Raw genomic sequence first — 26902 nt, forward strand, 5'->3', positions numbered from 1 at the left:
TCTTGGTTCTGCACTCAGAAATTACTCCTGGAAGACTCATCATCATCATCATCCCATTGATCATCGAATTTCTCAAGCGGTCTCAGTAACATCTCCATTCGTCCTAGCCCTGAGATTTTAGAAGCCTCTCTTTACTTGTCCTTCCCAACGATGCTGCATTGGAGGCTCTTTCAGGGTCAGGAGAATGAGACCTAGCTTGTTACTTGTTTTGGCGTATTAATACAACATGGGATCTTGCAAGGCAGTTTCCTCTCCCATGTGGGCAGGAAACTCCCGGTAGTTTGCCAGGTTCTCCCAGAGGAGAAGTAGGCTATAAGATAATGCACTGCCACAAAGTGGTGGCACGCTTCCAGGAGCTTGCTTTTAAGTCTCTGGATGCTGGCCGTGAATGGGATTACACAGCGCTGGGGGCAGTCCCTGGGTGTGACCACCTAGCTACTGGGAAATTGGAAATCTGGGCAGAGGAGGCCCAGTCCCGATCCGAGCAGCCTTGGAGGTCTCAGCCCCGGGTCCCACACACCTGGGTTCCTCTGCTGGTACCTTCATCCTGAGGCTCATCCGAACGTGTGGAGAGGGGCCCTGAGCATGGCTGTTGCTAGGTTCCGGAGGTCTTCGGCCACCAGGAGCTCTGTTCGGGGCAGGGAGGGAAACTGGAGCCCATCCCTTCCAAGGGACCCTGGGGAAGACAGCCAGGCGCACGGGCAAGAGACTCTCTGGAAGGCTCAGGGGATCATATAGGATGCCACAGATTGAACTGGGTCGGCCGCATGTAAGGCAAGAGCCCTACCCACTGTACTATTGATGCAGTCCCTCTTGTGTTTCTGTTTTAGTTGTGTGTGTGTGTATGTGTGTGTTTCCATTTTAGAAGGATCCACTGTGTGTGTATTTCTACTTTAAAAGCATTTCTTCAGGCTGACTGAGTCTTTCCTGAGTCATATCCAGTCTGCTAATGAGCTCAGCCAAAGCATTCTTTCTATTAGAGTGTTCTTAGTATTTATCCTTGATGCTTTCTTAGGACTGGAGCGATAGCACAGTAGGTAAGGTGTTTGCCTTGCATGTGGCCGACCTGGGTTCAATTCCTCCACCCCTCTCGGAGACCTGGCAAGCTACTGAGAGCATTCCGCCTGCACAGCAGAGCCTGGCAAACTATCCACATCATATTCCATATGCCGAAAGCAGTAAGGACAAGTCTCACTGTAGAGATGTTACTGGTGCCCGCTGGAGCAAATCAATGAACAATGGGATGACAGTGCTACAATGCTACTTTCTTAGAATTTCCACCTCTCTGCTTACATTACCCATCTGTTCTTGCTTATTGCCTGCTTTTTCCACTCTAAACCTTCACATACTAACAATGTTTGTTTTAATTCCTAGCGGTTATACTGTATCTGAGTTTGCTACTGTTGCTTGTTCTATCTCCCCAAACTGGGGTCATTTTGTTTTGTTTTAGTTTTTGAGTTTTGGCCATTTTTGTTTTCCCTGCCTTTTTTTTTCTTTTCCTGAAAGCTGGGAATGATAGTTTGGATAAAATAAACTTGGTAAATAGGCCTTTTGTAAGGTGGGGCTAAGATACAGGAAGAAGGGAGAACACCTTACACTTCTATGGTTATACCTCAGCCTTTCGCTATGTCTGGGCTCAGACTATGCCCCTCACAAATGTTTCTCAGCTCCCTGCTTTAGTGATACACAGTAGCTAGAGCAGGCTGGAGTTCACTATTTCCCTTGCCCTGCATTATTCCATCTCTTTTCAACCCTAGTAGGTTAGAATCGTCTAAAATGATTTCTTGGGGACAGATCTTGTTAAGAAGAGCTGAACATTGTAGAACTCTTTAACATGGGTCTTCTTTCCCTCCCCTTGCCTGAACTATCAGGGCCTTCTTTGATCTTCACTATGAGAACCTGATAGGGCTCCTGGAGATAAGACTCCCAAGAATGCTGGAGCCTCTCTCTGAGTGTTTCTCGCCGTCTTATCCACACTGAGTCACCAGCAGTTTGCTGATAACAGTTCCGGATGACAATTACAATGTCCGTGTCCTGGACTGGTTCCTATGTCAGTCTCTGCCGCTCAGTTTCTGCTCCTGCAAATGGTGGTTCTCTGGTTCTACCCATCCGTCCTCTGTTTTGGTTGGCAGCAGTTGGCCCATGGCCTCACTTCTCTGACTGCTCCAAGAAGAGTTTTCAGTGTCCGTTTTTCAGCTTGTGATTAGGAAAGCCTGAGGATTTCCAGGTATTTTACATGCTGGACCAACAAAAGAAAATTCTCCTCCCTCTCTCTTCACTTCCCTGGGGCAGGAGGGAATGTCCGGATCCCTTCCTTTTCAAGACAAAATCATTCTTTCCTGCTAGTGTCTCAGGCCTTTTTGTTCGAAAAGTTGTTTTTTTTTTGTAATCAGAAAATGAATTTCTCAAAGAAATAAGGAGAACCCCTAGAAGCATCAGGAAGATTCGGCTTCCAGAAAGCATGGCTCAGAACCTCAGAACTGACCTGACACGGCATCAGCAGCTGCTCCAGATTCTCCTACAGCCATCCTGATGGTACCACATCTGGAGCAGAAACTCAGTCTCACCGTGTCTCAGGAAAGCTTAATGACCACAGAAACTGGCTACCACCAGTGCCACCAAATAGAATTCATGCAGGGAATCAGTGTTATCATATTGTACACTTCAGAGCCGGAGTCAGGTGTGATAGCATAAGAATAGGTTGTAGGTCTGTATTCTAGCTGCAAAGGGAGGTTGGACTTTGAGACTTTTGCTCTGAATATTGAAACTCTTACTGATGAGTATACACAAAACACAGCAAGGGAATATAAAAGAGGTCAGGTAGCTAGATAAGACAATGCTGCATGGAGCAAAGTCCCTTTGATATTTTATTATAAAAAATCTCAAGTATATACTAAGGTTAAAGGAATTTTGTAGTGAACACCATATACCACCATCTAGATATACTTTTAAATATACTTGTTTCATCACATCTGCTCATCAATCCATCTCAGATTTTGGTGCATTTCAAAATAAATTGCAGATATAGGTACATCTCCCTCTAAATAGTTCAGCATACTTATCATTTACTAAAGTTTGAAATTTGCTTACAGTTTTTCTTTTCTTGAGTGTTAATTTCACATTCAGGGAAATGTAAGACTCTGGGGTGTACATTTGCTGCAGTTTAACAAACGCCAATGCTATCAACTCCCTAATCAACTCTTCCAATCAAAAACCCAGATTGTTCCTTCATGTCTCTTCCAAGTAAATCCTTATCCCAAGGTTAGCACTCCTCACCCCCATCCCAAATTAATCACTGCTCTGGCCTTTTCCTACCAAAGGTTAGTTGGCCAAGACCATTTTAATTTTTGTATTTCTCTCCTGGCAAGCTCGGCAGAGCCTGGCAAGCTACCCATGGCGTATTCGATATGCCCAAAACAGTAACAACAAGTCTCACAATGGAGATGTCACTGACTCTAGCAAGTCGATGAACAATGGGACGACAGTGCTACAGTGCCACATCCTCTCCCACTGGTTCCTTGCCGTGTGGCCCTCCACAGGAAATTATCTTGGGAGCTTCTTTCTTCAGAGGCAATGAGAAAGAAAAACTTTTCAAGAATCCTAGAGTGATGTTCTCTCAGTTTGGGCATGGCTCAGGGCAATATTGCAAAAAACCTGAGCACAAGCACCACATGGAAGAGGCCTCAAGTTCAACCTTCATTTCTCTCAAACCCGTATGTTGGTATGTCGGTACCAACATGTGCCCACCTATCCTGCTAACTCCCTGGAAACTCGTCCACAGACAAGGCCTGTGCTCTCCCTTATCCTTCCCATAGTCAGCGGAATGACCTTCCTCACTTCTAGACAGAAAGGACTTTCCTTCCATGGTACCTGCAGCAGTTTCTGGCAATGATGTATCACCCTCTTAATGGTCTGATCCATTAGGCTCAGCTCCTGAGTGTTAATGGAAGTTTGGAGTTCACTAAACTCTTTTTTTTTATTTTTTGGCAAAGCCTTACTTTCAGGATCATTGTCTTATAGGGAACAAAGCAAAGCAAACATAAACCAAAATACCTTATTGGGCAGCCAATGCTGGGCAGTAACCCAATATTCATGTTCCCTTCGGTCCTTTCCCTGAAGCACTGCAACTCTTGGCTTCCGTGAGTGGAGAGTCCCAGGGCAATGTAATTTAAAGGAACAAGAGCTGAAAACAATTCAAATGCTACCCCAATTACAGAATGCTGTTGGACAACACAAACCCAGAGAGCATCTAGGATGAGATGCTGTCTGGGCTAGCCAGAGAAAGAACCACATACCCCTCAATCTCCGAAGGTGCCATAGGGGTTTGCCTATTAGTGCATACAAGGACCTCGTGGTTAAACCAATTCTTAGGGGGCTGGAGCAATAGCACAGCGGGTAGGGCGTTTGCCTTGCACGCGGCCGACCTGGGTTCGATTCCCAGCATCCCATAAGGTCCCCTGAGCACTGCCAGGAGTGATTCCTGAGTGCAGAGCCAGGAGTAACCCCCGTGCATTGCCAGGTATGACCCAAAAAGCAAAACAAAAAAAACCCCTAATTCTTAGGAATGAATAAATGAAGGGTGAGTGTATTAGAGGGGATCCTGTGTGCCCATAGCTAAAGCACAGTATGCTCTGGACTCTCGGTAGCTCCATAGAAGCTTCCAGATCCTGGCAATGTTTGATAGATGAGCGGATGGGTGAACAGAGTAACACCTGGAAGCTGGGGTGGGACAGGGCCACTCCACCCTCCTGACATGCCCCACGGCTTCTGTCCAAACATAGTGGCCCAAACAAGGTCTCATGATGCTGCCGGCAGAGTGACTTGCCTTCTGGCTGGGCAAACACCTCCCTTCCAGAGCTCGGCTCTTGGCTGTCTGTGTCACCGTGGTTATTACTCTTGGGATGAGGTGATGTTGAGATAAGCTAGAGTTTCATGGTCTTTTATTAGTTGCCTGACTCGGCCCAGAGGTGGGAGGGAGCCATATTATCCTCCACTTTACAGCTCAGGTTTGAGGGAGGCCCGGAGGGACGGGGACAACATGTCACCAGCCCAGTGCAGCTCTGGTGGGTGTTTCTGAGTCATTTTCCCATGAAGGTGAATTCCTGAAATGATACAGGTGACTCCTACCCAAGCATGCAGGGGATCCGAGACCCAGCTTGCTGCTCAGACCTTGGAATTCTCCTGTGGCCGTCAGACCAACCATTGCTGGAGCCCCGGGGCCCTGCAAAGTAAGGTGCCCGCTCCAGAGGGACCTGTGGGCTGCCTGCAGTAGTCACCCCTGTAATTCAGGTCAGGCTGTGGTTTCTCCTGATAGAAATAGAACCCTAGAGGGGAAGTAGCCTCTAGGACCAGCATTTCTCAGTTTGTCTCAGAATCTCACTACCCGTTTTCAAAAATGTTGAGTGGCTGGAGAGAGAGTGCAGTGATAAGATTCTTACCTGGCCTATGAGTGATCTGGTTTGATCCCTGCGACTCCAGATGCCTCCCCAAGGCCTGCCAGGAGTAATCTCTAACTGTAGAGCCAGGAGTAATCCCTAAGCACTTCTGGGTGTGGCAAAAAAATAATAATTAATTAAAAATATTAAGAATCCAGAAATTAAAGAGATGAGATACCATGTGTAGTTTAGAGCACTTGCCTTGCACAAAACCAAGTCTAGCTCGATCCCAGGCACCACATATGGTCCCCCAGATCCAGTAAAAAAACCCTGGACACTGCCAGGTGTGGCTCCAAAACCACAAATAATAAAATTGAGCATCCCAAGCTTCAGGATGACTCAATGGCAAAAAAGGTGGCTGCAATGCAAGCCTGAGGCTGAGAGGTCACTCCCAGGGCTGCTGGTGTGTGCTGGACAAGGTCCCCATGGGTCTGTGTTCCCGGCCTCCCAGGGGCACAACAAGTGCACCGTCAGGTGTGTGAGAGCATCACCAGCTAAAGTGTGTGAGCACTCCAATGAGGAGTCTGACCCGCGCATACGTGAGCATCACTGCAGCCCCAGGAATCTCTCCAACCAAGCATGTGTGTGCCCCTGGTCATGGCAACAGCAACAGAGGAAAGACAGGGATGAACATCCATACAGAAATCGAACTTTAAACTATCTGAAAATCAAGGTCTTTAAAAACTGAAAATCCCAAAGTCCTAATGTGGGTCCTATCACTGGATTTCTTTTTCACCAGGCTGGAACGCTGAAAATTAACACTAAGAAATATACAAAATATTTTTTATGAAGTCATTTAAAAACTTATAAACCCATAGCATCTTAACATAAACAACATATGGTTATGAAAAATAGCTATCATTTCCAAAACAAGAAATGATATTAGTAAGTGTCATTATTTTATTTATTTATCTAACTAAATAGAAGGCTTAATAGAAAAAACAGCCATATTCCTTTATCTACTTTCACATTCCATTTTTGCATTTCCATTACAACATATCATGTAGCCTCTGGACAAGCTCCACAGTACATTCATGAGAGAATGGGAGTAAAAAAAAAAATCCCTTAATAGTATTCTGAAAATTGCTTTGACCTGGGACTGGGGAAATAGCTGGAATAATTAGAGCACATATGGAGGTCCTGGGTTCAATTCCCACCTCCAAAGGGCCCCACTATAATCACCAAGGTGGTCCCTAGCATCACTGGACCTGCTGGACCCAAGCACTGAGCTACTATGGTTGGAAGCAGCCTCTGGACCCCCGAAACATTGCCCAGAATTAAAAACCAAAATAAATAAGTACATAAAAGCCACTAAGGGCTGGCAGATAGCACAGGGGTTAGGCTATAGGCCTGGCAGGTCGCTAACTGTGTTCAATTCCCGGAACCACATGACTCCCTCAGCATCTCCAGGTGCAGCTGGGGTGGCCCCGGAACCCCCAGGACCACTTCCTCAGGCCCTGGCTCTGGACCACTGACTTGATTGGTTGAGAACTGCTGGTGGGGCCTTCAGACCTCCTGAGCACTGTTTGGAAGAGCACCCCAAATAAATAAATGATAAGTTTTTAAAACACTTCTTTAAACATATAAATATTTAAAAACACTAAGTAGAAGCTTTTTTGATCTACATATTTCCTAAAAGTCTTGGGGTCCCTGGCCTGTCTGTAGATCATTGCTTGGACTTTCCCATGCTGGGAGTTCAGGGAACTGTTGGCAGGCTGCTTCTGAGGCCCAGGGATGCTTCCGCCACCTGCCATAGCAGGAAGGCCACAACTCTGACCCCGAGAACTGCCCACATACCCGAGTGTGAGTTGGGGTTCCCTGTGTCACAACACGACAGGGGACTGCCCCCCACCAAGCACACCCAAACCAACATATGGGAACACCCCAACTAAAGCGTGCGACCCCTGTGAGCACCAACACCGAGGGTGGCAGCTGACCCCAGTCATCACAGCAATAGCAGCAGCGGAAAAGTGGCAGGAAGGACATAAATGAGAAATAAAAGGGAAAACAATCATTAATAATTTAATAAGGGCACAAGAGATAGTGCAGCAGGTAAGGTGCTTGCCTTGCATGTGGCTGATCCTAGTTCAATCCCCAGCATACCTAGGGTTGCCCTGGGCCTCCAGGAGTAATTCCCGAGCACAGCCAGGTGTGGCCCAAAACCTAAAATTAATCAATTAATTAATGAATTAATTAAAAAGTTGCCTCTGGCTCAGGGAACCTGGGTAATGCCAGGAGCTGCATCTCTGACCAGCATCCAAGAGCTGATGCTGAGTCCTGAGAAGTGAGTCAAGGGTCCCAATGCAGATCATGAAACAAGAGTTGAAGAAGCATGAAAGGATGGGGCTGGAGCAATAGTCCAGCGGGTAGGGTGCTTGGCTTGCACACAGCTGACCTGGATTCAATCCTTGGCATCCCATATGGTCTCCTGAGCCAGCCAGGAGTGATCCCTAAGTACAGAGCCAGGAGTTAGCCCTGAGTAACACTGATTGTGACCCAAAAAAACAAGCAAAAAGAATAAACATGAAATGAACGCAAGAAATCTTATTTTCCCCAAGATGACCATTTTGCTTTTTTTCTAAATTTTATATTTAAAAAATACTGCTCATGGTCTCCACTCTCTGTTGGTTTCACCCATGTAAATAATCTGTTACTGGGGCTGGAGCGATAGCACAGCGGGTAGGGCGTTTGCCTTGCACGCGGCTGACCTGGATTCAATTCCCAGCATCCCATATGGTCCCCTGAGCAACGCCAGTGGTAATTCCTTAGTGCTGAGCCAGGAGTGACCCTTGTGCATCACCGGGTGTGACCCCCCCCAAAAAAAGTAAATAATCTATTACTGCTTAAAATTATGAGTCAATCTCGATGCCCCTCAACCTGGGTTACATGCACGGGGTCAGGTAGACTCACAGAGAGGTGCTGATCACAGGATGACAGCGCGTGTCTGAGTCCTGTGATTGGAATGGGGCCCAATATGAGCTCAGTGTGTGGGCCAAGCAAGGGGCCGCTCACACACCCAACCCCACAGATGCTCGGATGCATGTAAGTCTATCTGCCTGTGTTGTAGCCACCGTGGTGGGTACCTGCTTTCTCTAAGCTGCTGGCATCTTCTGTGTGAATGCGTCATATCGTTCAGAAAAGCAATTAAGCGATATTTTTCAAGCATCTGTGCCTTGGGCAGGCATGGGGAGTGATCAATGGAGCACCCACTGGATCTCAGATCCAGTATTTGGTGTTGTCCCAACCTTTGATTCTGGATTCTGCTGCTCTTTTTTTTTATTTGTCTTTTTGTTGTTGTTGTTAATTTTTATTTTTATTGTACTTTTATTGTAGTTTATTATAGTTTGGGTAACATGAATACAATAATACTAACATTTCTAGCTTTGATATAAAAAGTTACTACACATTCAACCACCACCAAAATGCCCCAGACCCTCCAGATCTTCCCCCTCTCTCGTCTCCAGACCACCTCTTCCTTCCCTCCTTTCCTCCCCCTACTGCTTGGTAATCTCAGTTCAGCATTCAAAGGTCAAGGGTTTGCATCATTAGATATAGTCTACTGGGGCTGGAGCAATAGCACAGAGGGTAGGGCGTTTGCCTTGCACGAGGCCTATCCGGGTTCAATTCCCAGCATCCCATATGGTCCCCTGAGCACCGCCAGGGGTGGTTCCTGAGTGCAGAGCCAGGAGTAACCCCTGTGCATCGACAGGTGTGACCCAAAAAGAAAAAAAAAATACAGTCTACTGCCGTATTTAGTCTCTGTATCATGGAATGAGATCATCCATTATTTGTTCTCTGACTTTTTTCACTTCATATGATGCTCTCCAGTTCCAGCCAAGTTGCAGTAAATGGCAAAATTTCTGAGAGTTGCATAGTACTCCATTGTATATGTGTACCCTGGCTTCCTTATCCAGTCATTTGTCTTTGGACATTTGGTTGTTTTCAGATCCTGGTGCTGCCATGAACATAATTGTGCATTTGTCTTTTAAAATAAATATAAATATTATTTGTGTTCCCAGGTCTGATGACTTTAAATTCCAAAAAATCCCAAACTTCTTTCTCCTACCAAGCCCTTTTCAGAAAACAAACAAAAAGTACAACCAAACTCAACCAAACAGAGGCACCCACCAATTGCACCGAGGCTAGTACTACTCCCGCACCCTAGACCATCCCAGCGCCCTGTAGGGGGTCCTACCACCAACTTTGGCATGAGTGAGACCAAGCCTGCATCCTTATTTCAAGAATAAAGAATCCAGACAACTTGAAGTTGAGTGACTCTTCCAGAATCACGCATGGTCATTTCTGTTTGGCTTCGAGATGACACAGCCATGGCTGTCACCCTGGACCTCTGACCGGCCAGGCCATGCTCCCCTGAATGTGAGTAGGAGCTGCTTTGAGGGATGTGGGGGCACTTGCAAGTGTCCTGTCTTCTAGGAGCCCCAAGTCCAGGCTAAGAGCAGATGAAAGATGAAGGGCCCTGAGTGACCCTGTCATTAGTGAGGAGGAGCCCGGCCTGAGCAAAGGCACCTTGGGAAGGGTCTGGGTCTGGCCCCACTGCCATCGAGGCAGCAGGCTGCAGGGCAGGAGGGCAGTGCCAGTAATTAAAGGCAATACAGCCTGCAAGGAGCCTATTAAAGAGGTCCACCCTGCATCAAACCGGCGGGCAGATCTCAATGCCTTTGCCACTTTCTATTAGAAAACCACCACATCAAACACCATGGGGCCTTTGCACACTTTCCCGGGTGCCTGTGATGACAGAGAGAGCAAAGGTTCCCACTGCACAGACCTCCAGCCAGCGCCACCCTGCCCTGTCTCAGGGAATCCACCCTGTCCCTTCCCCAGGCTCTTCCTGAAAAAGACAAATATCCTTGCCAGCTCCTTGGAAAAATAAAAGTCCCTCAAAGACTTGGGAAGTTTTGGTTTCAAGGAGAGACACTGGGGGTGGAGGCCAGCCATCCTGCCCAAGGTCATGCTTCCCTGTCCCTCAAGGTCACAAGTCAAAGATTCGACTTGCCTTTGACCCGTGGCAAGCTGCCCTTTTCTTTCTTCACCTCCTCCCATGTACCTGAGGACACTCGGCAGCATCACTCCTGGTAGTTAGGATGCCATGGTGAGTCCCAGAAGAGAAGGTCCCTCCAAGAAATCAGGTAAAGGGACTCCAGGTGTATGTATGTATTTGGAGAAGAGGCTATACCTGGCAGTACTTTAAGGGTTACTCCCAACTCTGTGCTCAGGAGCCACTTCTCATGGTGCTCAGGGAACTTATGTGATACCAGGGATCAAACTGGCATCAGCCACCTGTAACACCTTAACCCCTGTACTGCCTCTCCCATCCACTCATCTCAGCATGGATTTAACCCAGACAGAAGCAAGTCTGCTTGGCATCCCCATCTCAAAACTCAGAAGTCTGCCATGGACATTTGGCTGTGGGGAAGGAGGTCAACAAGCTCCAGGGTGCTCCAGCTCCCAAAGTACTAACAACAGGGGTGGGGGGCAGGTGAGTTAGGCTCCCGAAGCATCAAGACTCTGTCAGAGATTTGGGCTGGAGCGATAGCACAGCAGGTAGGGCGTTTGCCTTGCACACGGCCAATCCAGGTTTGATTCCCAGCATCCCATATGGTCCCCTGAGTACTGCCAGGGGTAATTCCTGAGTGCAGAGCCAGGAGAAACCCCTGTGCATCGCCGGGTGTGACCCAAAAAGCAAAAAAGAAAAAGACTCTATCAGTGACTGATTACCACTCATCATCCATCCCTGAGAGGCTCTGGGAAAGGGCGCGCGCGCGCGCGTGTGTGTGTGTGTGTGTGTGTGTGTGTGTGTGTGTGTGTATGTATGAGAGAGAGAGAGAGAGAGAGGTGTGGAGGGGGCAGAGGGACTGTCACTGTCATATCTTATGTTTGTGTTTGTTTGGGGGCCACAATCGGCAGTATTTAGGGCTTACTCTTGTTTCTGCACCCAGGGATCACTTCTGGCAGTGTTTGGAGGACCATATGTGATACCGGAGATGGAACCCAGGTTGGTCATGTGCAAGACAAATGCTCTAACCACTGTACCATCACCCCAGCCACACCATCTTCTTTAACGAAGGCTCAAGTGGGCCCGAGGGGCAAGGACAGGCTTTCAAACCCAGGTTTGTGAGGGTCCGCAGTTTGTTTCTCTGAAACCCAGGATTCCTCCCTCCAGGCTGAGGCTATGGGTGCGAGTGTGCCTTGGAAGCGCCCTTTGCCCTGTCGGTGCTCCTAGGTCTCCAGGAGAGAACATTTGGTCCCGGGTCACCAGGAGAGGAGGAAATTATCCAGAGAGAACACAGGGGACCAAGGGTCCTGCATTGTGACGGTGTTCCTGAAGCGTCTCCCTCTGTGCATGAGACTGATCCCTTGAATCTTGTCTTTTATTTTATCCCTTGGTTTGGGGGTCACACCCGGTGGTGCTCAGAGCTTACTCCTGACTTTGCATTCAGGAGTCAGTACTCAGGGGCCCATATGGGATGCCAGAGATCAAACCCAGGTGGGCCCCATGCAAGGCAAGCACCCTACCTGCTGTACTGTCTCTCCAGCCCCTGAATCTTGTCTTGAGAGGTGTCAGTGACTGACACCTGCCTCCCTCTTCCCCTTATGCTCTCCTTTCTCCGGTGTGCCTCAGACCTTCCCCAGCCTCAGTTTCTCTCCCAGCCTAGCTTTCCATTCTGCCTTTCCAAGAGGCTTAACTGCAGCCCCTCCCACAGCTCACCAGCTCGTCACCCGGTCATTAGGTGTCTGGTAGGTGTCACTGCCTGCGTGAGTGGGGCCACACCTCCTCTTGAATTCTGACTGTCCTAGGAGTGTCCCAAGACTTGTCCTCTAAGCGTGGGGCAGGCTGGCTGCTCGGAGGCACTGTCCTGGCGGGCCACACACCATCGAGCAGAGACAGCAGTGTCCAGGTCGGCCGTGGCATGGCAGGTGAGTGGGCAGGCCCGGGGCCTGGCACCCATGGGTCCCTGTGAGGAGCTTCAGAAAGGGAGTGACTCTGGGAGGAAACAGTGAGTCTCAGTATTGGGGGGCTGCGAGGGCTAGCTGGAGTTATTTCCTCCTGTAAAAATGGAAAGAACCAGCCCAGGGCACCCCACACATGCTTTGCTGGGTCAAAGGGGATGAAGAGAAGAACTGAAACTTCTTATATATCCATACCAAGACACTCTTGGTAGGTCCAGAAATGTTTCTGGGCAGAGTTTGGGGGTGTTGACTGGATGGGGAAGAGAAAGAGGCCCAGGGGCTGCCCCCTCATTTCTATTTCCATCCCCAAGACCCAAGGGTGAGGACCATTCCATGGACAGAACTGTGTGACCCTGAACAAGAGGATGTGCTCCCAGCCCCTCTATCTTATTTTCTTATGAAAAGTGTGTTCCCGTGACCCAGTAGAGGAGGGAGGAATCCCTCCAATAGTAATGGTGCCTTTTATACCCACCCTAGCCATGTGCCAGTGTCCAGTCAGAATAGATCCTCAGACACACGGTGCTACTCTCTGAGGGTTTAAAAGTGTTTTTAGGGCCAGAGAGAGAGCATAAGGTTTGAGGTGCATGCCCTGCGTGTGGCCGGCCCCAGTTGGGCCCCCAACACCACGCGGTCCTCTGAGCATGGCTGGATACAGACATCCCTGGCACCACCAGACCTGAGCAATTCCGCATCCTCGGGCCCTTGCATTGAACTCCTGGTCTGGTGAGTCAAGAATTATTACTGAGCACCTCTTGGGAGATGAACCTCCCCCTGAAAAAAAAAAAGTTTCTAATTCCACGCCTCCTGTTTGCACTTGTTCAGCAGCCTGTGATGCTTCCAGGTGCCAATGCTTGTTTATTTTTTGTCTTTAAAAGGCAGGTTGGTTTAATTTCCTTGTCGGATTTTGACTTCCTCTATTTAGTCCCCACTGGCTGTTGCTAACATTTAGGGCATCTGGGCCCTGTGGCTCATGGCTCCTCCCTGGAGAGCAGGCCTTCCCCCACACACGCTCCCCAGCCTGCTGTTTCAGGCCGTGGTTAACCACCCTATTAACAATGGTTTAGTGGCTCTGATCCCTCCGGCCTCTCCCCTTCTGGGTCTCCTAGAGATTCTGCTTCCTGGAGCCAGGGCAATAGTAAAGCAGGGGGCATATGCTTTGCACATGCGCAATCTGGATCTGATCCCCAGCACCCCGTGTGGTCCCCTGAGCACCACCAGGAGAAATTCCTGAGTGCTGAGCATCACTGGTTGTGAGCCCCTGCCCCCAAAAAGAGACTCTGCCTCCCTGCGCATCTCTCATCCTTTAGCTCCACCAAGTTCCACTGCTGAGAAAAGTCTTGCCTTGTCCAGGTGTCAAGTCTATCACTAACTTGCTGGGTGGCCCTTTGCCGTTTCTTTATCTCTAAATCTTCGGGCTGGACCTATCAAGTCAAGCACATGAGCTATTCATGGATTCCGTTTCCCAGTCTTCCGCTGCTTCCTGCTCTCTCGGGACCAGCTCCCCCGAGAGAGACATCAGCCTCCTCTGCGGGACAGGCTGAGCCGCCAGCTCCTGGAGGGAAAGGGTGGAGCCAGCGGCTGCTTCCCCCACCCACGCACTCCCCACGCCTGCAGCAGACAGTGCACCTCAGAGCTCATCGGCAGAGCCCAGCCCTGGAATTCTCCTCAGTAGAGTCCAAGTAGACTCCACTGTTCATCTTTCTGCTCAGAAATAAAGAAGCATCAGAGCTGTAGTATAGTGGGTGGCACGCTTGCCTGTGGCCGACCCAGGTTCAATTCCCAGAACCCTATATGGTCTCCGGAGTCCTGCCAGGAGTGATCTCTGCACACAGATCCAGGAGTAAGCCCTGAGCACCACTGGGTATGCCCTCCTCCACAAAAAAGAAAAAGAAACAAAGAGCATCAAGAATACTCTGCATCAGGGAGGGACCAGGCGTCGGCTCCTTCTGGGTCATTGGGTTGAAGTGGATGAGGCATTGCCTGCTGATGACCAAGAGGCTGACAGCTTCCAACAGGACCAGGAAGGAAAGGGAGATTGGGCCATGCCCCCTGGCACCTCCCTAATTAATCATTTAGTGATGGAGGTCAGGTGCCCTGTGACGCACTCAGAGGATGGGGTCATAATGGGCCCATTAAAACCCACTTCTGCTGAGTTTGGAGTTTGGGACTGCAGGAGATGGCTGGCTTCTGTAGTCTCACCCCCAGACAGAGATCTGGGAGAACCACACTGGCCCCTGGACGTCAGTGTCAAAGGCAGGCAAGAAAGTGCTGCAGGAGCAGTGCCAGGTTCGAGAGGTGCTTAGGAGCTAATGAATGGGACGAGCTTCAGTGCCAGAGCGGCCCTCCTCGGAGAGCTCATCCTCCGGCCCCTCTCCAGGGCCAGCTGGTCAGCTGGGAGCTGGAGATGAGACCACAGGGGAAGAGAGCGGCGGTCAGATTCAGCAGGACCAGATTCCCTGGAACATGACTGTCTGCGGGATGGTTGTGGCTTTGTTGCTACTGTTGTTGTTGTTGTTGTAGTAGTAGTTGTTGTTGTTATTGTTTGGGAATCACAACCAGTGATGCTCAGGAGTTACTCCTTGCTCTTGGAATGCTGGGGATCAAACCTAGACCGGCCATATGCAAGACAAACACCCTTCCCACATACTATTATTCCAACTCTGGTTGTGGCTTTGGGTGTCGTCCAAGACCCAGAGAAATGACCATTCAGTGGCTGCAAATGGGTGTAAGTTTCTCCGCAGTGACAAGATGGAAGGAACAGGATAAATTATAAAATGTTTGAGGTTGTCAGGCCCTTGCAGGAACTTTAATTAAGGTTGGGGGCAGGGGATGCAGTGAGGACAGAAATTTTACTGTTGGGAGAGGAGAATCATTGAGAGGTGGGGAGACTTTGGGGAGGGAAGAGGGGGAACTGCACAAAACTTCCTAGCGCTATGGGGAGAGCACAGAATTAGGGAGCACAAAAGGCAGCATCGACTGAGGTTCCACCCCCAGCACCACATGGTCCCCAAGCATCACCGAGTGTGGCCCTGGAGGACCCCAAGAACCATATGGCAGCTCTGACGGTCCAGGACCCAAACAGCACTGCATCTTCTCTTTTTTTTTTTTGCGGGGGGAGGCGTCACACTTGGCAATGCATAGAGGTTACTCCTGGCTTTGCACTCAGGAATTACTCCTGGCGGTGCTCAGGGGACCATATGGGATGCTGGGAATCAAACTTGCACGGGTTGGCCGCGTGCAAGGCAAACGCCCTACCTGCTATGCTATCACTCCAGCCCCAGCACTGCATCTTTTGACCAAGTTTGCTACGTATCACTGGGACAGGCCCTAAGGGACACATTATTTTAGCCCAAAGCTAAAATAAATAAGAACCCCAATCTATTGGCCTCACAAGTGACACTCCAGCATGTTCTAAGTTTCTCATAAGCAAGGAGACCACTCACCCTGCCTGATACATTTTGCCGTTCTTGATAGTGCTCAGGTGTCCCTCCAGACAATGACCAAAGGGCTTTGTGTTGCCAGGGATGGGATCTGGGTCCCCAGCATACAGAGCGTGTGTTTCAGGCCATTCGGCCATCCCCATGGCCCCTACGGGGTTTTATTAATGGCTCCTTTCACTCTTTGAATTTCCTAATTTAGGGGGTGCATTTATCATTACCTTATAATTATCATCACCTCACCCTCCCCCGAGCCCTCTAAGGAAGGCTTTATGATTGTCACTTTTCAGGGAAGGAACTCTGAACCTCAGAGAGTTCCATTAACTTATCCAGGGCCACACAGCCTAAAAGTGGAAGATTCAGGACGGCACTGATACGCAGAAGCCTGGAATGGCAGTCAGAAGCTCTCAGGCAAACCCTGGTGACAATAATAGGATCAACAACACAAATATTTACTAAGCACCAAGTATGTGCCAGAACTGTGCTAGGAATTCTCAGTTGGTTTCTTTTTTGTTTATTTGTCTTGTTTGGGGGCAACACCCGGCTATGCCCAGGGCTTACTCCTGGCACCATGCTCAAGGATCGCTCCTATAGGCTCGAGGAACCATATAGAGTGCAAGGATTCAACCCCAATCAAACATGGATGCATGCAAGGCAAGCACACTACCCCCGCTACTATCTCTCCAACCACATGAGTTATTTCATTTTTCTTCTTAAAACCCAGCCTATGTGGGAGGGACTTGAACTTCAGCCACGTTTTCTTCAAGAGACTAAGGTTCAGAGAGGTGTCATCACTTGTTTCAATCACACATCTAACTAGGGGTGAAACTTGCATTTGAACTCAAATGTGGACTTCCCAAACCAGGCTCCTAATTGCTTGTAAGAAGGGAAAGTCAAGCAAGGACTGAGAGAGAGAGGCAGGGTCAGCAGCAAAACTGGAAGGGCCAGGAGGATCTGACGTGGGGAGGGTAGAAAGGAACTCTAAGAATCTCTAGCTGTGGCTTAGCAATAAAGCATTTGCCTGGCTTGTGTGAGGTGCTGGGTTTAATCCCCTGGCACTTCAAAACAAAGGAGAATTCCCTTAGTCCATCCTCTTTCCCTATGTCTGGTTGGCAGAGCCTTGAGGTCAGGACTGGGAGCCCCCTTTTTATATTCCCAATGGTGGGGACTGAGGCTGAAATTTGCCTGTTCTGAGAACCTCGAAGAACTATCTCCCAGAAAGTGTCTGCCCTTTCCCTTGTGCCCATCAAAGGGCTGTGACAACTGTACTTACACCAGCTCGTGGGAATTAGGGGGAGGCAGGGAGAGGCTGGCAGAGCCCGGAGTCGCAGAGGCCCCTCATTCAATAACACACAGACTCCAAAACCAACATCTTCCAGGTCATTTCACTCACAAGAAAGCTCTGGGGAACAGTATGGAGACTGATCAAAGGAGTAAAATTTGAGCTCCCATACAACCCAGCAGTTCTGCTCCTTGGCATCTACCCCCAAGGGTCCAAAAGCACCATTTCAAAAAGACACCTGCTCCCTAGGTTCATTACAATACTTCTCACAATAGCCAAGATCTAGAAACATCCTGAGTGTCCAAGAACAGGTGAAAGGATTAAGATCTTATGATATATATACATATATATGTACTCAAAGGAATACTACTCAGCTATAAGCAAAATTGTGTTTTTTGCCACAATGTGGATGGAACTAGGTGGTATTATGCTAACTGGAGTCAGCCAGAATGATAGAGACAGATACAGAATGATTTCTCTTATATGTGGGATATAAACATGTATAGTGAGGGAAGATCAAATGGCCAAAGGCAGCAGAATCTGAGAACTGACTACAGAACTGAGCTTAGGGGGAACAGAGGGGCCTATGGGACACCGGTGGAGAGAGGTGAGTGTTCTGCTGGAGGATGTGGTGTTAGAACACTTCGTGAATGAATATATCATTAATAGAACTGTATATCAAGGCTCCTCAGTACAAATCGGAAGGATGTGGGAGGGGGAGGGAGAAAGAGAGCTGAGACTCAGAGTGGCTATGACTAGCTCAGGTCCTAGATCTGAGGCCACATTCTCTGAGGCCGTGACTTAAAAGGAAGTCTGAGCAGAAGGGCAGGGTGTTTGGAATGTGACAGTTCAAGAGAGAGGGATTAGGGGTGGGTGGGGAAACTGGGGTGCAGGCAGGTGATGGGGTGTGGGCGCGCCGGGAAGCTGGTGAGTATAGATCCCCAACTCACACCCTCCTCCTAGCCAAGGGATAGGGAGGGCATGCGTTTATTTGTCTCAGTGACATTCACCAAGTGTCTATCATGCTTTGGACCCCCGCACTGGACTCTAGAAACCAGGGAGAATCCACCCCAGGCCTCCTTCGTGGAGCTCCTGGTCCAGTAGAGGAGAAGGATGCAGAAGCCAACATGACCTGGAGTCATAGTGACTGAGTGTAGGCAGCAGTCTCATCTTCCATGGAGAACTTGAGTCAGCAACTCTGAGTTTATTCTTATAAGGGACCCAGAAACCACAGTATATGCATGCTCACGCGCGCGCACACGCGCACACACACACACGCACACACACTCACACACACTCACACATACCTGCACACACATATCTCTGATGGCTTTGAATTCCTCCCTAAACAGCCCCACCTTCTTATCAGTCTCTGTGAGGGCTGGGGTGGACAGCGGTTAGGGTGGAATTGATCTGTGACCACCATAACACTTACACATACTCACTCTAGCCTTAGACCACCATCCCCACACAGCCAACCCCCGGTAATGAATACCAACAACTTAAGATATCCAGTGAGGGGCTGGAGTGATAGCACGGGGTGTTTGCCTTGCACGCTGCCGACATGGGTTTGAATCCCAGCATCCCATATGGTCCCCTGAGCACCACCAGGGGTAATTCCTGAGTGCATGAGCCAGGAGTGATCCCTGTGCATTATCAGGTGTGATCCAAAAAGCAAAAAAAAAAAAAGTTACCCAGTGAAATAGCCCATTGGATGGATTACACAGGGGCTGGAGCAAATGTGTTCTGTAAGGTAACAGGGGAGAGCAGAGTGTGGACAAAAGGAGTAGAAGAAAGGAGAGAAAAATGTGGACACCTTCATATTTGGGTGATGAACAAGCTACCTCTCAGAGGTACCCCAGCTGAAACTATAATTAAGTATCTACTGAGAACTTGGCAAAGGGAATTTGTGTTGTTGTTATTTTCGCTGTTGTTGTTGTTGGCAAAAGGCATCTGATCTGAGAGGATGTTGTGAGAGATACACTCTCAGAGATTTGGGGATGATGGCCAGGGGAATTCTGACTCAGCCCACTCTTTTGCCCTCCTGTGATAAGACTGCAGGTGCTCAAAAGGTGGTGGGAATTTGTTTGTGCTGAAGTAGGGAATGGGGAAACCAAGGCAAAATCGAACCCTCATTATATCCTAACACCCCCACCTCCTAGTAATCAGCCAAGGCTGAGATCATTACCACCCTATTAGCTTCATCCCCTGCTCCTGACTCACGTCCAACAAGAAAACTGCATCCTGTTCTGGCCTGCCCTCACATTGGCTGGGGCTTGACTTCAAGGGCTATGATCCAGCATGCTTCAGGCAGGAAATCCCTTCCTTCCCATCCCTGGGTCTCAGTTCCTATCAGTAGGATGGAGACCCTGGTTTCTGATGATTATTCTGGCTCTGCTGCTATAAGATCTGACAGGTCTATGTTTGGAGTAAGTGGAGCTCCTGCCTGTGTCTTCAGACTAACCAGAAGCCACCTGAGCTTGAGGCGGTCTCTTCCTGTTGCAGCTCACAGATTTTCCTTCTTTGCAAAGTGGAGATGGCAAATCCCAGAAGTCCCCTGGTGCTGTTGTTCTGGATTTTGCCACAGGGGGTCGCTGCCTCGTCAAAGGACTATGGTCTTTGAACACAGGTCTTATATAGTCCTTGCTCACTCAAGGCAGTAACGACTGTGGATGTTCCCAAGTTTGGGGCCCATGTGTCAGCTAGATAAGCTCCTGTTTACATGTTCAGTCTGATTTTTCAATCCTGATGCCATACAAGGCCTCCCAGCCTAAGACAAGCTAGAGCCAGCCCTTTGCATGAATCTGAAGTCTGGCTATAAAAACCAGCATCTCACAAGTGGAAATGGGTTCAAAACACTGTTGCCGGGGCTGGAGAAATAGTATAGCGGTTAGGGCGTTTGCCTTGCATGTGGCCGACCCAGGTTCAATTCCCAGCATCCCATATGGTCTCCTGAGCACCGCCAGGAGTAATTCCTGGTGAGTGCATGAGCCAGGAGTAACCCCTGTGCATCACCGGGTGTGACCCCAAAAGAAAAGAAAAAAACACTGTTGCCATCTTTGGACCCGTCAAGAGAGATGTGATAGCTTGATCCAGGATAGCACAGATGAAGCCTTGGTGGGTTGGGGCAAATTTCACAGGCGGTGCTACTTAGACTTGGTGATGGATATGAGAGCAAAGGGAAATCAAAGAGTATTTGATTGGAGCCAGAGCACAATATAATGAGGACACCACCTACTAAGATGAGGGGAACCAGGATTTGGTACAAGGTGGGAGAGAAATCAAGAATTCTGCTCTGAGCCCAGAAATTTCAAGTGGACAGTTGAATACACTGTTGGAATTTCCAAAGAGAATTCAGAGTAGAGATGCAAAATAGCAGCGAGTTTCCATCAAAACCTATCCAAAATTCTTAATAATATTGAACATCAAAAGGCAGCAAGCGTCTAGTGGCCTCATTCTCTTTCCCCTGACCCATCTCTTCCCCTTTTCATATGCCATGTGGGACTTTGAGAAACCACCTTTGCCAGGTCACAGAGAACTTGATATTCCTTGAGAATGGGTATCAGAGAATGGTTGAGAATGGGTATCAGTCACCCAAACCTTTGTATATGTATATGTATATGTATACGTATATGTATAGAAGTTTTGTTTCTATACATAATCTTCTCTAAGCTAACTTTCCCTTTCTTTTTTTTCTTGGCTTTTTGGGGGTCACACCTGGTGATGCTCAGGGGTTATTCCTGGCTCTGCACTCAGGAATTACTCTTGGTGGTGCTTCTAGGAAGACCATATGGGATGCTGGGATTGAACCCAGGTTGACCATGTGCAAGGCAAATGCCCTCCCCACTGTACTATAGCTCTGGCCCCTAACTTTCCTTTTCTGCATATTAATGTACAAGAAATTCTACCTCCCTTGAGCTGCTTTAAAAATTGTCCAAGACACTAACTTCAAACAATAATATTTATTATTATTGTCACTCACTGTCCAGTTGGACTTGCCTCAGCCAAGCAGCTCCTGCTACTGAGCTTCCCTGGCACTGCCAACCACATGGCTGGAGCTTAGCTCCTAAACCATCTCTGCTTGCTCTTTCCTCAAGATCTCTCCAGCATGACACTCTCCAATGACTCTGCTTTGTGAGACAGGGGCTTGGGGCTCCAAAAGTTCTTGTCCTGAGGGGTGGTGAGAACAGTGCGTCTAACACTTGCCTTGCACAGGACTGACCCAAGTTCTATCCTCGGAACCCATATGGTCCCCTGGTCACTGCCAGGTGTGATCCCCCTGAACACAAAGTCAGGAGTAAGTCCTGAGCACCACCAAACAACAAAAACAACCATTAAACTAAAAGCAGAAACTGTTTCCTGTTTTTGTATGCTGGCCACAAAAAGCACATAATCTTTATAGACTTTTTCTAGATAGTGTGTGAGCAGTCCCAAACTCCAGCCCAGAGTGAGGAGACAGTAGTACACAGGTCCTGTCCCTTAAAGAAGGGGCGCGGGCTCCCTCACATAAAAAAAGCATGTAGGACGGAATCCATCTAGCATCTAAAGCATCTCTGAAACACAAATTTCATACCCACTTTGTGTATAAGTCAAGGTTCTCTAGGGACTGGAGCAATAGCACAGCGGGTAGGGCGTTTGCCTTGCACGAGGCCTTCCCAGCATCCCATATGGTCCCCCGAGCACCGCCAGGAGTAATTCCTGAGTGCATGAGCCAGGAGTAACCCCTGTGCATCGCCAGGTGTGACCCAAAAAGAAAAAAAAAAGTCAAGGTTCTCTAGAGAAGCAGAACCAACAGGATGTGTGCACCTTACACGTCTATAAAGTATATGTGTGTATGTATATATATTGCTTATTATAAATATTATATATGCTATGTAGTATAATATAGTATATAAAGTGTATGCACATGTGTTGTATATAGAAAAAGGGAGAGACTTGGAATTAGCTTTGTAACTACGGATGCTTGGCAAGTCCAAAATCTGCAGACAAGGGGGCAGACTGGAGACTTGAGCTAAGAGTTCGAGGTCATTCTGCTGGCAGAATTTCTTCTAGCTCAGAGGAGGGCAGTCTTGGTCCTATTAAGGCCTTCAACAGTTGGATGAAGCCTACTCGCAGCGTGGAGGATAAGCTGCTTTATTTACAGTCCACTGTCTTACTTATTTTTGTATGTCTTGGGTAATTTTATTAGGAACTCCTTTCTTTAAACTTTAATCCCATCGAACTGAAAGATAAAAATCAAAGAGATGAAACCACATGACTTAAAAATACTATAAGTCCTCTGATTTAAATGTTCATTTCTTGGATTAGGATATAATCCAACACATCTTTTGAGGTGTGAGGCCCTGGATTCAATCCCTGGCCCTGCTCTCCTCCCCCACCCCTTTAAAAAAAAAGTGCTCATCTCAGTCAAAAATATCTTCGAGGGGCTGGAGCAATAGCACAGCGGGTAGGGCGTTTGCCTTGCACGCGGCCGACCCGGGTTCGAATCCCAGCATCCCATATGGTCCCCTGAGCACCGCCAGGAGTAATTCCTGAGTGCAGAGCCAGGAGTAACCCCTGTGCATTGCCAGGTGTGACCCAAAAACCAAAAAATATATATATATCTTCGAATAAATATCCAGTTCTTGTCCAGAGTGATCACTGGACAAAAACTGAGTGTTGAAAGTAGGTAAAGACACACACACACATACATATATGTATATACATATGCATATTGATAACCTTTCAATACCTGTATTGCAAACCATAATGCCCAAAAGGGCAGGGGAGAAAGAGAGACAGAAAGAAAGAGAGAGAGAGAGAGAGAAAGACAGAGAGGGAGAAAAAGAGAGAGAGAGAGAGAGAGATCCTTGCTACAGAAGCAGAGTGCTGGGGGTGGGTGGGTGGGAGGGAAACTGTGGACATTGATGGTAGGAAATGTACACTGGTAAAGGGATGGGTGTTGCAACATTATATGACTGAAACCCAATCATTAACAACCTTGTAACTGTGTATCTCACTGTTAATCAGTTTAAATATATAAACTTTTTTTAATCTCAGTACAAAACAAGAAAAAAGGGGAAAAAAGTGAAAGAAGAAAAATCTCAGTACACATACTAAAAAATATTTTTTGTTTAAAAAGGAAATACCTGGAATAGAAACATCTAGGTCAAAGTTCAGCTTTGCCTGACTCTCCATTCTGTTTTCTCCCTTCCATGTTGACTAATCAAGATTTGACCATTCCTAGCCTCATCCTTTGATTTTTCAAAAAGGAAAAAAAAAAGCACAGATTCTTAGTGCTGTCCTGACTGTGAACTTAGATTACTGATATGCTCTGCGGCGTGTTTCTTCACCTGTCAAATGTGGACTGACAATTATCTCATGAAATTGCTGCTCACAGTAAGATGGTACACATAAAGCACAAAGGAAATATTACGTGTGTTAGTGATTCATCTCATTCTTCTTATCAAGATTGGGGCAAGTGTCTTTCTTATCACCTGCTCAGCCTTTCCCAGTGTCTAGCATAGAGTTTGCATATTGAAAGAAAAGCTGAATGTTATTATTGAAGAGGAATTCTAAAGACTCGCTCAGACACCCAAGTCTCATGTGGAAAGTTTAGTGGGTAAGAATTTACATACGGAAAGAGGAGAGAGATTGGAATTGACTCACGTAACTATGGATGCTTGGCAAGTCCAAAATCTGCAGGGAAGTGAGTAGACTAGAAACTCAGGCAGGAGTCATGGTTCAAGTCCTCAGATACTCTTCTGGCAGAATTCCTCGTAGCTCTTTATTATTTTGTGACACAAAAAGAAAAAGAATATTTTTGCCTATTAAGGGGAGGGTGGGGGGAGTTGGGGATATGTAGAACACGGTGGAGGGAAGATCATTCTGGTGGTGAGATAGTTGCTGGAACACTGAATGCCCTTAACGACTGTATTCTAAACAAATTTGCAAACCACAGTGTATAGACAAAGTAAAGAAAAAGATTATAAGAATGTTTGTAAGGCTTGTCCCGATTCCAGGGAATAGAGCCTCAGGCCCCCTCAGCCAATGCTGGAGTTGTGGATGTGGAAGTTCACAAAAACGAAAATGAAAAATAAAGAATCAACCTTCTGAATCTGCATGAAAGGGCATTGCACCTTGAGTATTCCAACTTTAATCTAATCTAACGTGGAGTCCTGGTCCCACTGACCTTGTCAAAAAATTCCCACCCAGGCATTTCTGGCAGTCTCCTGAACGATGAATGATGGCTTTTGCTTTGAGGCATCAAGAATTGGGGTGGTGTGTTACATCGCGATTGCCATTTGGGCCGGGCCCAGTGGGGACAGCTTGTCTTCACTTCACTGGGTGTCGCTGGGGCAATGGGAGTCTTCACCCGCCAGATGGCCGGCTCCCAGGCTGCCACATCTGGTACTGGCAGCCCGTTGTGAGCGGGCTGGGGACCATGGGCTTTGGTTCTTCTCCATGTGGATGTCTCCATGGGCTCTTTGATTTTTTTTTTCCATACCCTGGCAGCTAGATACTTTTGTTTTGTTTTGGGGTTGTTTTTTTTTTGGCTTTTTTTTTAAAGACTTGCCACAATTCTTCCAATTATTTACACAAAGCAGTTCAATGGAACGAGGCAGAGGCTATATGGATTTTTATGATCTAGCCTGAAAGTACAAATCATCACTGTCTGTGAGCAATAAGCCCCCTCTGCAGGGAAAGGGAAAATAGAACTCACTTCCTCTTGGACAAGTATTAAAATCTGGTAGCAACAAGAGTAGGCAGGAGGGCTGGCACCATGGTACAGCAGGGAGGGCACTTGCCTTGCACGCAGTTGACTCAGGTTCAATCCCCAGCATCCCATGTGGTCCCCCAAGCTCCATTAGGAGTGATTCCTGGGTGCAGAGCCAGGAGTTAACCCCTGAGCATCACCAGATGTGGCCCCCAAATCAAAACCAAGCAAACAAAAAATAAAGTATACAGGAGAGGATATTCCATTGCAACCACCTTAGGGAAATCCAACCTGCCACCCCCTCACCCAGAAGGTTGTGTGAAGGGTCCAGAGTCTTTATTTTTTTTTATTTTGTTTTAAATTTATTTATTTTTAATTAGAGAATCACCGTGAGGGTACAGTTACAGATTTATACACTTTTGTGCTTATACTTCCCTCATACAAAGTTTGGAACCCATCCCTTCACCAGTGCCCATTCTCCACCACCCGTAAACCCAGTGTCCCTCCCACCCTCCCCAATCCCATCTCCCCCCCACCCCACCCTGCCACTGTGGCAAGGCATTCCCTTCTGTTCTCTCTCTCTAATTAGCTGTTGTGGTTTGCAATAAAGGTGTTGAGTGGCCGCTGTGCTCAGTCTCTAGCCCTCATTCAGCCCGCAACTCCCTTCCCCCACATGGCCTTCGACTACAATGTAGTTGGTGATCGCTTCTCTGAGTTGACCTTTCCCCGGAACGTGAGGCCAGCCTCGAAGGCATGGAGTCAACCTCCTGGTACTTATTTCTACAGTTCTTGGGTGTTAGTCTCCCACTCTGTTATTCTATATACCATAGATGAGTGCAATCTTTCTATGTCTGTCTCTCTCTTTCTGACTCATTTCACTCAGCATGAAACTTTTCATGCCCATCCATTTGACTACAAAATTCTTGAGGGTCCAGAGTCTTTAAAAAGTCAAACATTTTAACCGGGTTCTTCAGGTTTGGCCCAACCCAGCCACTGCTCTGAGGCCCATAGCCCCAGGCCCGAGCCCATCTTGCCCCTGGGAGTCTGGGTCTTCTACGTTTGGGCCTCCCAGGGTCACGGGATTCCAAGCTCCACCATGCAGAGGCTACCCCCTCCATGAGCCTCAGTTTCTCACGGCTGCAGACAGCATAGCGGCACCTCCCTTGGACAGTTACTAATATCAAACGAGCTATTTATAAAATAGTTAGAAAATAGAAAAGAGCTTGTCCTAGAGCCGTCCGATTAAATTAAACCTCCCCAGTGGTGTGAGCAGCAATTACTGACTGTCTGCTGAGCACTGACTAGACAGAGACGAGAGCTCCTGGTAGATGAGTGTGTGTGTTGGCAGGAGGTGGGGGGGATGAGGGGGTCAGGGAGGGGGAGGGCAGAAGATCTGGGAGAGCTTCCTCTGTATCCCTTCGAGGTTCTCGGCTGTGGCAGATCACACTCACAGAACAACTGCAGCAGCAAGGAGCTCACGTATTCCTCTCACAGTGCAGCATGCACACATTTGCATTGAGCATGTCCCTTCCCTGTGAGCCTGGGCTGACCTTTGACCACCAGGAGTGGCCAGTGGAGGCAGCGCTGTGCTGTGTCAGGGGCTAGGACGAGAATGGCCTTGAAGCTGGTGCCTGGGTCTCTTGACCCAGGGGAAAGCAGGTGGCAGGCCATGAGGACACTCCAGCAGGAACCGTGGTCCCAGACACGTGAGGGAGCCAGCCAGGAAGTGGATGGCTCCAGAGACTGAAGCAGGCTGACAGGTGACAGCAGAGTCAGGAACACCCAGGAAGGCTCCACTGAGCCCTCCCCAAGTTTCAGGTCCACAGGAACCAGGGAATTAATGGTGATCACTGTCCTGGGCTAATAACACTGGGCTGATTTGTTAGGCATCAATAGATACCTAAAGCATTAACTCTCGCACTTTGATATATGCTCATATCATAACCAATATTTCATAATCCCTGTAGCTTCCCTGAAATAAAATTGATGCATCTTACCTAACTCTATGTATTACTTAAATATATATCTCCTAACTCTCAAACGCGGCAGAGCCTGGCAAGATATGCCAAAAACAGTAACAACG

General features: G+C 48.0%; 1 protein-coding gene across 1 annotated transcript in view; it reads left to right on the plus strand.

Moving 5' to 3' along the window:
- Positions 1–24463: 24463 nt before the first annotated feature.
- TGM6 (transglutaminase 6) overlaps positions 24464–26902 on the plus strand; it is a 32904-nt gene continuing 30465 nt past the window's right edge. The window contains exon 1 of the mRNA XM_004611004.2: positions 24464–24512. Coding sequence (XP_004611061.2) covers positions 24464–24512 — 49 coding nt within the window. The remainder of the gene's footprint in view (positions 24513–26902) is intronic.

The sequence above is a fragment of the Sorex araneus genome, chromosome 3 (assembly GCF_027595985.1).
Source record: "Sorex araneus isolate mSorAra2 chromosome 3, mSorAra2.pri, whole genome shotgun sequence".
Classification (NCBI taxonomy): domain Eukaryota; kingdom Metazoa; phylum Chordata; class Mammalia; order Eulipotyphla; family Soricidae; genus Sorex; species Sorex araneus.